Source organism: Hesperophylax consimilis, chromosome 24, assembly GCF_061612785.1.
Source record: "Hesperophylax consimilis isolate HC1 chromosome 24, BYU_Hcon_1.0, whole genome shotgun sequence".
NCBI classification, from domain to species: Eukaryota; Metazoa; Arthropoda; class Insecta; order Trichoptera; family Limnephilidae; genus Hesperophylax; species Hesperophylax consimilis.
This window is the reverse complement of record NC_142859.1, coordinates 10370200-10383273: the sequence shown is the minus strand read 5'-3', so window position 1 is coordinate 10383273 and position 13074 is coordinate 10370200. Positions and strand designations below refer to the sequence as shown.

The window sequence follows — 13074 nt, the reverse complement described above, 5'->3', positions numbered from 1 at the left end:
AATTTTGTTTTAAATCAATAGCACGTCGCAGACTATCCAAGACTCTCAATCCTGACAAAAGGGACCCTGAAGAAGGACATACAGATACAGCCATCCTGGATATTGGATCCTCGTCAGGACAGGTTCCATACGTAAACTATCCAGTTGGAAAACCATTGGAAGTATGTGCAAAAACTTTTTTTAAAGAAGTTACTTATTTAAACATAATAACTCCTTAGAAAAATTATAATATATTAGGACCTGGCATCGTTCCTTGTGGTACGCCAGCTATACTTGGTATCTACCATAGCAAACAGCTATTGTATTATATTTATTTTCTTAGTGTATCACGATATATTGTTAAGATGTTGATTCCATTTTAATTAGGCAAGACTTGCATTTTTCTGACTATGACTTAACTACAACTTCCAACAGACATTTTTAAAATCTTATTCACTATTAAACCTTTGCAAAATATAAAACAAAAATAAAGAATCGTGTCTTAGAGTATTTTTAGTATTTAAATGTTTGTTTCAAAGCTTCATATATGATTAATTATGAAAATAGTTGGGTAGACCTAGAACGTTAATACACAAAATATCTGTGCAAAACGCCAAAGCTCGCTGCCCGGCAAGTTTTTCTACTTCCTATAAAAACATACAAGAAGAAAACATATTAAAACATTTCGACCACTTGAATGTCACACAGCAATGTCATGCGACAACGGGATTTAGAACAAGTCACTTTAGAGTTCACTATCACTTAACATTGCCGTATCAAATGAAACCATATTATTGCAATAACATGGGAGCCTGGAACGGCGGTGTCCTTAGCTCTCCAAACAGCTCTGGACCGTGAGGAGTGAAGGAGCTTTATCAACTAAAGAAATTAGAATGAGAGTAGAATCGAATAAAGAAAACGAATCGATTAAACAACATTTTAACGTTTTTCTTCGTTAGATTTACCTGGATGGTCCATATGGAGCCCCCTCCTCGCATATATTCCGCGCACAGCACGCTGTATTGGTAGGCACCGGCATTGGAGTCACCCCTTTCGCATCTATCCTCCAGTCCATCATGCACCGCTACTGGAAAGCCCGACATCGCTGTCCAAAGTGCCAGTACACATGGGCCAGTGATATCCCGCCTACTATCATGCATCTACGAAAGGTTGGTCGATACTAAAGTAATGTCCCATCTTCTTCTGGTGTGTAAGCTATTACAGTTGAAATATTAACCCTGCAGGCTCCAATATCGAGCCACTTATAGACCGAAACAACCATAACCAAGATTCAGGAGTTTCCTTCCTTATACCTAGTACAATTTCACAAATGTGGCTATATGTCCAGGGTATTTTGGGAATGCGTCTGTATATTAATCAAAATTTTAAAGAGATCTATCGTCCTTGTTAATGCTTGGTATCCAAGTATCCATATCCAATTCTTCTTTTATTTCTGGTATTCTGTACATTCAAAGATAGGCTTCATTAAACTCCCTTTTACCAGTCAAGTAGGTTTCGAAGCCATGAATTCTTCAATCAATCTTCAACCAAAGATATTGGAGTTTTCTTTTTATATATTATGTTGTATGATTGCCTAATCTTTTACTATTCGAAGAAGAACTTTACTAACCAAATTGGTCACTCTATCTGTTCAAGTTTTGGTACTAAGAATGCGCCATATGTCCATATTTTGTCGTATTAATTTTTAGTTTGGTGTTCAGGTTTTGATATCTCATAGCTGTTTTTAAATCCTCATTATTACTGCATGGAATTTGATCTCGTCAACATTTTTTTTTACATATATTCTAACCAATACCCAATTGTCTCCAGTCTTCGTCTCTTCCCATCTTACTACTATCTTCTCTCATCAAATCAATCCACCTCTTATTCGTCCTAAATCTGCGTCACATGAGCCTCCGCAGTTGAGGGGTAAAGATCTCGACTTGCAAACAAAAATCAAATATTAAACAGCATATCTATGATGTCTAATATATGACAGTAATTTGGTTTTACAAAGAAACACGTTCCTTTATTACCGATTCTTTTATAGATAAATCTTGATTTCTTCAATGTGGTACCTATTTCAATAACTGTACGTACAGCAATATTAAGTTTAATTGTGATTTTTATTTCATATTTCAGGTCGATTTCTTCTGGATTAACCGCGACCAGGGCTCATTCGAGTGGTTCGTGTCGCTACTATCCCAACTAGAGATGGAACAGGCGGAGTTGGGAGGAGCGATGGAGCGGTTTTTGGATATGCACATGTATATCACATCGGCGCTGCAGAGGTGTGACATGAAGGCAGTCGGGCTGCAATTGGCTTTGGACCTACTCCACGAAAAGGTCAGCTTAATATTTCAAGTCAACTAGAGGGGTGTCTTTTCAAATACCTCGTGCTTTGCGATAATACAGCAAATTTGTTATAAACATACTACAGACACACCCGATATAAAATCATCGAATTGTTTGCTAATAACAGCTTTCTGATAAATCCCTATAGGGTAAGTTAAAGGTAACACAAAATATATTTTTGTCACTACAATGACAATATTATCAATATCAGTATCAGTTGTTACCCAATCGTCATTCACTAGTTCGAACCAGAAAATGGTTAAATAATTTTAAAAGTTTTAAAATTTTTATCAAAAGTATTATACAAATGGATTAAAGTAGGTACCAAATGGGTAAAAGTATTGTCCACTTGGACAAAAGTATTATCTGAATGGATTAAAGTACCAAATCGGCAAAAGAATTATCCATACGGATTAAAATACCAAAGTATTGTCCACTTGAACAAAAGTATTGTCTGAATGGATCAAAGTACCAAATAGTTTTAAGTATTGTTCACTTGGATAAAAGTATTATCTGAATGGGCAAACTTTTGTTTTACGCATTAGTATTGTCCAAATGGACTGTATCGTATAAATCAAAAATATTTTCCACATATACACAGATTATCTTGCATATCAGCACCGTATCTTATGTTTTGCATTATTAACCATGAAAATGTTCTATGCCCTTGTTCACTCTCTGCACATCTCCGGCCTTATATGGTGGGAAGGAACTTATAAAACAATCTAAACGCAGTAAGAGTTTAAGTTTCGCAAAGAATCATCACAATTAAAAGGACTTAATAGTACAAAAAAATCTACTATTTCATCAATATCACTTTTGAATTGTTTCCTCTACAAAATGTCAAACATACATTTAATTAGGTTATATTTTTTAAATGTGTAAAGAAAAAAATCTTAGAAACTTTTGAGAAATGGAAACCAATTTCTAACACCTAATTTGAAAACATCGAAAATGTAAAACCATTTAACCAAAACATTTAGGAATAAAACAAAAAAAATGTACCAACCGTAGTAAGAATTGTGATTCCATTATCAGGCTAAACATCACCTATTTTTTGATAAAGGTATTTATTTATTAATCTAAACGTCTGATGGGCTTTCACATAGTGCCAACAGAAGGATTTTATTTTTAAAAACAACAACCAAAAACATTAAAAAATGAACATGGTACATATAATTTTCCATTTAGATGTACATAATATAAGAAAATATAAAAAAATACATAAACCATTTTTAAAAGTGCAGATGGGATAAAAATAATATAAATTAATAGAATAAGTTGGTGATACGTAATTTACAAGAGAATACAAGTAATTTACAGTAATTAGTTAATGAAAAAAAATTTAAAAAATTTAAAAAAATAAAAAAGAAAACAAATGTTTAAATCTTTTTATTTTCCAGGAAAAACGTGATCTTATAACAGGATTGAAGACTCGAACAAACGCTGGAAGACCAAACTGGGACAAGGTTTTTAAACAGATTCGGGACCAGAGGAAAGGAAAGGTCACAGTATTTTATTGTGGACCCCCACAGCTGGGAAGGGTTCTGAGGGTCAAATGCGATCAGTTCGGTTTTAGCTTCAGAAAAGAAGCCTTCTAATTATAATAAAAATAATTATTATTGATTAATTAATGGTTGTAAAGATGTATTTAATTGTGTCGGCGGTGTTCCTTCCATCCATTTCATGTTAAATTTAACATAATGTATTTTAGGAGTTAAATTATTATATTTACTGTTTTATATTTTTCTTTCTTATGAATATCAAAATAATATATTTCATTAAACCAATCTGTTACTGTACACTTTTTAAAGTAATTCATTAAGGTTGGGATTTTTAAACGTCCATCTCTGTTAATTGTCGATCAAAACTAGAATCGGCGTCATTTTGATGTTTTGTACATTTGAATGGTTCCCGTTAAATGCCGTTTCTTAGCCTGTTTTAGCTTCTGGTTAAATTGTGATTATTCATTAAGCATAACAAAATTACCGTTTTGATAGAAAGCTTATCACAATTTGATAAAAATCTGAAACATGTCAAAAATCGGGGGTGACTATCCAAATTTGAAATATTCAAAATGGCGCTGATCGATTGTGACGAATGTTGAAAGGCCTCATGCTAAAAGACATTACATAAATATTTAAGTATTAAAATTTGAATATTATGAATTTGCATGATTTTTATATATTAAATATTATCAAACAAATTCAAGAGAATATGGTGGAGGAACTTATTGATTAAAAATATGTGGGAATACGTTTTTAAATACAAAGATATTCTCTTTAGTTATTTTATATTGGCCAATTTTAAACAATAAGGTAAAATTAGTAAAAACTTTAACAAAACTTTTTAACAAGTGTTGATTTGTATATTTTAATATTTAATAAGACTTAAAAAAATTATTTGAGCAATATAAAACCATGGTGAAATGCGGTAAAACTATACTTCTTATAAACTTACATTTCGTAATCAATTGTCCAACAACACTTATTTTGATCCGTATTTCTTTAATTTCAAATTTAAAATCATTTTGGACGAATCTTTAAACTTTAAATGTGTTTATAGTTTAAAGATTCGAAATGTCACTGGATAATTATATTTGTAGCATTTGTGAAGCTGAAAGCATTCATAAAAAATATTTGCCGCTAGATGTTAGTAAACTTGAAAAATTACGACTTCAATCCAATGACATCATAAAAATACAAGATACGTTATGTGCGTATTAATCGAACAAAAAACGTAGCACCGCTTGTGAGAAGGATAGCTATTTAAAAATTAAACAGCTCTATGAACGGAATTCTAAAGTATGTAAACTGGACATAGTTAAGTGAAGCCATACGCGTTGTCTCAGTAACGTGTCTTTACTATATTAATTCATCTAAAAGAATCGGTCAAAAGTTAAGAAAAAAAAGAAATACACAATTCAATTAAATAACTGTTAATTAATAGAATGATTTTGGTATATCTTGTCTGCTATGATTTAAACGTATCAGTTTCAATTTTGAAAATAATGATTTCATTGAAATTGAATAATTTTATGTATTATGCAGAAATACAGGGTTTTCCAATAAGAGGTGTTATTTTGATATTCAAAGAAACTTTTCCCGTAAAAGATCAATGGTTTCGTTGCTTGTGTGGCACGTAGCGCCGTTTTGTTGGAAGTAAACGTTGTCCAGATCAATACCATCCAATTCCGGCTATAAAAAATCATTAATCATCTCTCGATAGCGCAATCCATTCACCGTAACTGTTGCTCCAGCCTCATTTTCGAAAAAGTAAGGTCCAATGACTCCGCTGGATCATAAACCGCACCAAACAGTCACACGTTGAGAAAAGAGAGGCTTTTCAACAATAATTCTTGGGTTTTCCGAGCCCCAGATGCGACAATTTCACTTGTTGACGAAGCTACCGAGGTGGAAATGGGCCACATCACTCAAGATGATTTTTCGATGGAATTCTAAAAATTAATAATAGTGAATTTTAATAATTTCAATGCGTTGTTGAAACGTATATCGTTTCATTTTTATTAATGACATAGTTTCTATTTGTCAAATGTTAAAAAATGAAAGTTTCAAAAGTAACATCTATCGAAATAGCGGGCTATTCAAAATAACACCTTTTATTGGAAAACCCTTTCAAATCTGGCACAGGTGCACCGACAACCGAAATTAGTATTTTTTATATTATTATTGTGTAAATTGCTTTAAATATTATAAATTTTGGTATTGAAAGGTGCCATTTTTTACCAATTATTTTCAAGGTTACCAATGTTTGCTTTAATAATATTTGAAGGATTTAAATATGTAAATGTCCTTAAGTTATATTAGTTCATAGTTGCCATTATTTAAATTTGTAATAATTAAAACAAGTAATTGTTAATTTATTTCACATTAATTCTCTTCAAGTATGGTTAAGTTGGGATGTTTCACAGAAAATTAAATGTAATCAACATGATACTTCTCTGCTAATCAGAAAATATTCAATTAAGGTTTGAAAGGGAGATACGTAAATACGAATGTTAGAGGGAGCGCGCTAATATTAAAGAACGATAATAATTAAGATCAAGCTACAAGCTAAAAATGTGTAAATTCTTGGTATATTGTAGGTAATAGGCATTAAAATCGCTTGACAAACGGAGTCTAGTTCGATTTCAAGCCAAAAATAATTTTATTAGCAAGCAAAAAAGTTAATCAAGTGAAACTGTCACAAATAATCTTAGCTAAAATTCTGTATTTTTTTAAAATTGTTTCCGTTTCGTTTTAAAAATGTTTTTTTTTCGTAGTTTACATTTATATTTTGTATTGAGTATTTTTTTTCTTATTTGTATTCTACTCAAGCGAAGCGATAGTATAACCTTCAATTTATCTTAAACATTGTTTTTGATATTCATAATGTACACCAATTCGTTATAAAGATTAATCAAAATAGTGATTTAGCACTAAGCTTCGCCTTAAGCGCAAACGTTGAAAATATTGAATAAAACACGACTCCTTTGAAATAGAGCAAAAATCTATCGACAAATGTTTTAGTTGCATTTAAAGATACATTCTTAATATTTTCATGCATTTAACATATTAAATAACATATTTTGGAGCTTCCTTTCTCGATTTTTTCTATCAAGGGAAATTCATACAATTAAAGTTTTGGCATAACAAATGTTTAGGTATTATCTTCAAAAATAACATATATTTGTTTTGACACTTAAATACTTTAACGAGAAACTTGTTATAAATCGGTAAAAATTGGCTATGCGGAGACTTAAAGATGATCTTTAAAATGTCAAAAATGCAAAATGGCGCTGATTAGCTGTTTAATGGCAATGTTACATGTGAATTTCTGTGAAACTCTGAAATCTTAGAAGTTTATCAGAGCTTCTATAAATAAAAATACAACGTTCTACTCTGTAAACAATTTCAATCAGTTATCAAGAAGGGGGATATTTTCATGTTTGCATTGCATATTTACAATAGGTTCATGATTGCATATTGTTTGCATTGCAATATACCTAATCATTTATCAGACAGATAATAAATAAATAAAAAACAACTTGGATATTTAAGTAGACACTTTACCTATATGTGTGTAAGTAATATTAATTTAGAATATTAACTAATAAATGTCAATATTATTCAAAACCGTTGAGTTATTTTTAAACCAATTTGAATGTAAATATTTTATTATAATATATATTTTTTAAACTTTTGAATAAATCTTATATACAAAGAAATTATTTTTCTTTTTTTTAATTCATTCTTACTCCCCAATTAGTAAAAATAGTAAGCAAAAGGTGTGCGATAAGATTTATTCAGCAACAACAAAAAATATTATTTTTAATGATTAACTTATTTTTACAGGACAAGAATTTTATGCATAGTACAAAAAAATGACAATTTATTATAATCGACAAAAAACACTCGGACAAAATCCTCAGAGAAAAAATAAATGCTGCCCACTACAATTGAACCCGCAGCCTTCTGTTTGCCGCGCTGTGCGTACCATTACGCTAAGTTGGCTTATTTAAAACCCGCCGAATAATTCAAAAAGTACAAGTATTTTTATTCAACAATTATTGCTTATTAGATTTTATCACTTTATTTTTGTAGGAAAGGCTTTGTTAAATAGTAAATTTCCTACTGGGTGACGTCGTGACATACAGGGTTTTCCAATAAGAGGTGTTATTTTGATAATCAATCGTAAAAGATCAATGGTTTTGTTGCTTGTGTGGCACGTAGCGCCGTCTTTTTGAAATTAAACGTTGTCTAGATTAATATCATCCAATTCCGACCATAAAAAATCATTAATCATCTCTTGATAGCGCAATCCATTCACCGTAACTGTTGCTCCAGCCTCATTTTCGAAAAAGTAAGGTCCAATGACTCCGCCGGACCATAAACCGCACCAAACAGTCACACGTTGAAGATAAAGAGGTTTGACAGTAATAATTCTTGGGTTTTTCGAGCCCCAAATGCGTCAATTTTGCTTGTTGACAAAGCCACCGAGGTGGAAATGGGCCTCATCACTCAAGATGATTTGCATTTGATTCACTCAAGTGAATTTTAATAATTTCAATGCGTTGTTGAAGCGTGTATCGTTCCATTTTTATTAATGGCGTAGTTTTTACTTGTCAAATGTTAAAAAATGACAGTTTCAAAAGTAACATCTACCGAAATAGCGGGCTATTCAAAATAACACCTCTTATTGGAAAACCCTGTATTATATCTTCATTTAATGGCGAAATATTTTAACTTGTCTAATATTATTATTTTAAATGATAATAACAAATTATAAACAATAATTAGTTTTGAAATATCAATACAAATTGAAAATATCTCCCAAGTAAAAATAAATGCCGCCAACGGGAATTGAACCCGTACCTTCTGATCCATTAGAAGGCACGGGTTTATATTTTCAATTTGGATTGATATTTCAGGTGAATAATGATTGCTAGTAATTATTGATTATAAAAATTTAAAAGATTTCTTAAAAACCTTTCGCAATTGTAACGCATGGCAATATGTCGAACTACAACGCCACGCACACAATAGTAACGCATGGCAAATATGTCGAACTACAATACCGCGCAATTGTAACGCATGGTATATATCGAACTACAACACCACGCACGCAATTTTAACGCATGGCAAATATGTCTAACTACAACACCATGCAATTGTAACACATGGTAAATATGTCAAACTACACAACACCACGCACGCAATTGTAACGCATGGTAAATATGTCGTACTACAACACCACGTACGCAATTGTAATGCATGGTAAATATGTCGAACTACAACACCAAGCAATTGTAATGCACTGTAAATATGTCGAACTGCAACACCACGCATGCTTTTTAAAATTTTATGAATATGTTTAAAATATATTTTTTTTTTTTGTCTAAATACCGAACAAGAATCCCAACTGGCCAGATCCAATTAGACAATGGTATCGCTAAGTAGGGTAGGTATTTTAATGTTGAAGTAAGTGGGGAAGGAAAGGAAATGAAAAAGATGAAGGTTGGGAAATATCGGGCTCTTTTTTCAAGAAACCTTTCTATTACTCTAATACTTATTATATTCATTGAAATTTTACCAAAACATACTTGCAACATCGAAACAAAATTTTGTAATCCATTTGATGTTCTGCACCGAACCGTCACATTTTGGCAATTTTCCAACACTTCTAAAATATGATACGAGAAGAAAAAAAAAACAGAGCGTCCCATCTAATTATGTAATTGTAAAATGTACATACGTCACTGTATCTACTGTTACGAATTCAATGCATTATTGCTATATTACAACATAATAAGAAGACGCTAATGCATTCTGGCAATACAACGTTTCAATAACTCAGCAGTTTTGAATTTGCTATCGTCAAACATACACGTAGTTTTGAAACATAAAAATAATATTTTTTTATAGTGGCAGTAACCGTCATTCCGTGCAGCCAGTTAGAATATGGTCACAAGTGCTCAGTCTTTGAACAATAAACGAAGAAAAGTGAATGAGAAACAGACAAAGTTTCATAAATTATGTTCAAGTTGAATAAGTACTGTTAGAAAAATGTATTACTGAAGATAAAAATGTGTTTATAAGTGTTTTGTGAGCGCGTCAGTGTAACCGAAAAAGAGATATCAGTTTTTTTTCAAATATGTATAAATCATATGTTTCAAATTTTATTTTTTTTGTGAATACCGCACAAGAGTCCCAACTGCTCCCAACCGTTTGGAGCCAGTGAGACTATGCCTTCACCAATTCGATTATGTTGAAAGGCTTAAGGTAGTGAGGAAGGGAATGAGAGAGGGTAGAATAAGGTGAGGGAATATCTGGGTATTCAGATCTGGTCACCAAATACGGCTAAAGCCATTTAAAGCAAATTTTAAATTCTCAATGGTGGTCTTACACCAGTGCGATATTGAGAGTAGCTTCCACTCTATTGGATTTGGAATTTGGACCTGTGACCTTTGGCTTGCTAGTCGAGAGTCACACTCCTCAACTACACGGAAAAAAATTAGTACTGATAATTTATTAAGAATCTCTTCAAATTATTCGCAATGCTGTTAAAAACGGGATTGCAGGCACTTAACGAATGAAATGACAAGTTTCCTGATAAGTTTTTGTAAAAATTCAAATGTATTATCACGAGGTCGGAATACGTGTTCATAAAAACAATATATATAAGACAAACGCAGCTGCATGAACACGTGTTTCGATATGTTAGGAAGTTAAGAAAAGTTTATCAGGAAACCGTTTGCAATGCCGTTTTTAACCAACAATTTGACAAAATTCTTAAAAAATTAGCAATGCTCATTTTTTTTCCATGTAGTTTTTATTTTATTAATTTGCCTTATTTGACTATTTACCAATTTAAAATATTACGTAGTAAATTCCCAGCCCGTTCCAATTTGAAAGATACTCTTGTGTAAGAATAGAAAAGTTGCTTTAAATGGCTTCGGTCGTGTTTGGTGACCAGGTATGAATAGCCAATTACTTCACCACCGTCCTCTTCCCCATCTCCTTCCCCTCCCGACTAACTTCAGCTTCTCAACATACCCAATCGGGGATGCCATAGTCTCACAGACGGTTGGGACTCTTCCGTTGTTTCACATATCTCTAAGCACTCCTCATACTAATAAAAACAATCTTAGAAATTTTCAGCGAAGTCGGTTCAGTAGTTTTTGAGTCTATAGGGGACAAATAAAGAAAAATTAATTTTATACATATAGATTTTGTCACATATACTATTATACAATGACGATGAAAAGTGGATAATAAAAATACAAATAAAAACAAATTTATGTTCATGTTGAATTTGTCCAATCACAACAATAGATTACTTACTGGTATCAACTGAGCGCTATCTCAAAATTGCCACTATCGCTATCAGCCAAGTTCGAAATAATCTGTGACAAAATAATTCATTCTCTGGTTGCAAACAATTCGTTACGGACCGTTTCACGGATATGTTTGTGTATATATAATTTTTTTTTTGTGTAAAACTGGTTCTATCCAAAACATTTTTGCTGGACGGTTTTCTTTCATTTTGTTGATTTGTTCATTCAAATCTGTGCTGACGTTTAAAATGACGAAATGTGTAGTTTTTTGTGCAGTGATTCTGTTTGTGATAACGGCTTCCAATGGTGAGTTATCTCTGTGGTGTCTAATTCAAATAGGATTTTCCAATAAGAGGTGTTATTTTGAATAGCCAGTTATTTCGGTAGATGTTACTTTTAAAGCTGTCATTTTTTTAAAATTTTACAAGTAAATTTTACGTTATTAATAAAAATGGAACGATACACGCTTCAACAACGCATTGAAATTATTAAAATTCACTTGAGTGAATCAAATGCAAATCATCTTGAGTGATGAGCCCCATTTCCACCTCAGTGGCTTCGTCAACAACCAAAATTGTCGCATCTGGGGCTCGAAAAACCCAAGAGTTATTGTTGAAAAGCCTCTTTATCCTCAACGTGTGACTGTTTGCTGCGGTTTATGGTCCGGCGGAATCATTGGACCTTACTTTTTCGAAAATGAGGCTGGAGCAACAGTTACGGTGAATGGATTGCGCTATCGAGAGATGATTAATGATTTTTTATGGCCGGAATTGGATGTTATTGATCTGGACAACGTTTACTTTCAATAAGATGGTGCTACGTGCCACACAAGCAACGAAACCATTGATCTTTTACGATTTAATATCAAAATAACACCTCTTATTGGAAAACCCTGTATTAATACAGGTGTTTCAATTTTAATTTGTGGTAGACAAATCTATTACTCTTTGACAGAAGTTACATATTTTGTCCGAGTCAATTTATTTGTTATGTCTGATTTCTTTAGAAAGTCATTTTAATAACAAAGTTATTCAAATATTGATTCAAGTATTTTTAATTTGTTGTATACATGTTTATTATTCTTTGAAAAAGTTAAATATTTAAAACATCCTTGCTATGTCATCCCAAGGGGTTTGCAAAATTTAATTCATTATGCACCACTTTGCATATAAATCAGTTCATAAGTTAGTAATACAAGATGGCTGCCAGGCAATTTTCCTTCATCCTAGATTTGGCTTCATTGTCATTCATACAAAATCGCACTAATCCTCTGTCCAGTGCTTTCTAGGTCCATGGTATTACTTGTCTGATTTCTATTGGAAGTTATGACCAATTCTTAAAACGTCTCATATTTTAATTTGTGGTAAACATGACTAATTTGAATCATTGACAGTGGTATTTTTTTCTTTCGATTAGATATTATATTGGTTTAAATAATTATAAATTTCTATTGAAAATTGAACCTATTTTGGTTACAATCAAAGATATTAGAATATGAGTTTTCAATCTCACTAACTAATTGTACTAACCAAACAATATCTTTACGACATTTCCCGTTAGGAATAGTCAGAGCGGATGAAATTGCGTATAAGAATAAATTAATACACAACCTTGCCTTAATCACATTCATACGTAATAATACTTAATATGACAATACTGGAGAAATGGCTACACTTAATCAGTGATTTTTTATCAACCTGGGCAATAAGATTTAAGTCACGTGGGTGCCTATCAACAGTCAAGTATGTTTACGAGAGATGGGAAGGCTGACAGAGATATTGAAAGAAGGGTAAATGCAGGTAACTCCATTAATGGAGGACTGAACGCCGTTAGCGCTAACAAAAAAATGTCGAAAGAATCGAAGCTGGCAGTCCACAATGGAGTGCTGGTACCTACCCTGATGT

General features: G+C 32.2%; 2 protein-coding genes across 2 annotated transcripts in view; both read left to right on the top strand.

Moving 5' to 3' along the window:
• Nox (NADPH oxidase) overlaps positions 1-5518 on the top strand; it is a 200882-nt gene extending 195364 nt beyond the window's left edge. The window contains exons 17-20 of the mRNA XM_089646440.1: positions 22-161; positions 939-1148; positions 2122-2325; positions 3738-5518. Coding sequence (XP_089502566.1) covers positions 22-161; positions 939-1148; positions 2122-2325; positions 3738-3935 — 752 coding nt within the window. The 3' untranslated portion in view covers positions 3936-5518. The remainder of the gene's footprint in view (positions 1-21; positions 162-938; positions 1149-2121; positions 2326-3737) is intronic.
• Positions 5519-10989: 5471 nt separating this feature from the next.
• The window catches only part of LOC149411891 (uncharacterized), a 36079-nt gene continuing 33994 nt past the window's right edge, over positions 10990-13074 (top strand). Inside the window, exon 1 of the mRNA XM_089646535.1 lies at positions 10990-11476. Coding sequence (XP_089502661.1) covers positions 11419-11476 — 58 coding nt within the window. The 5' untranslated portion in view covers positions 10990-11418. The remainder of the gene's footprint in view (positions 11477-13074) is intronic.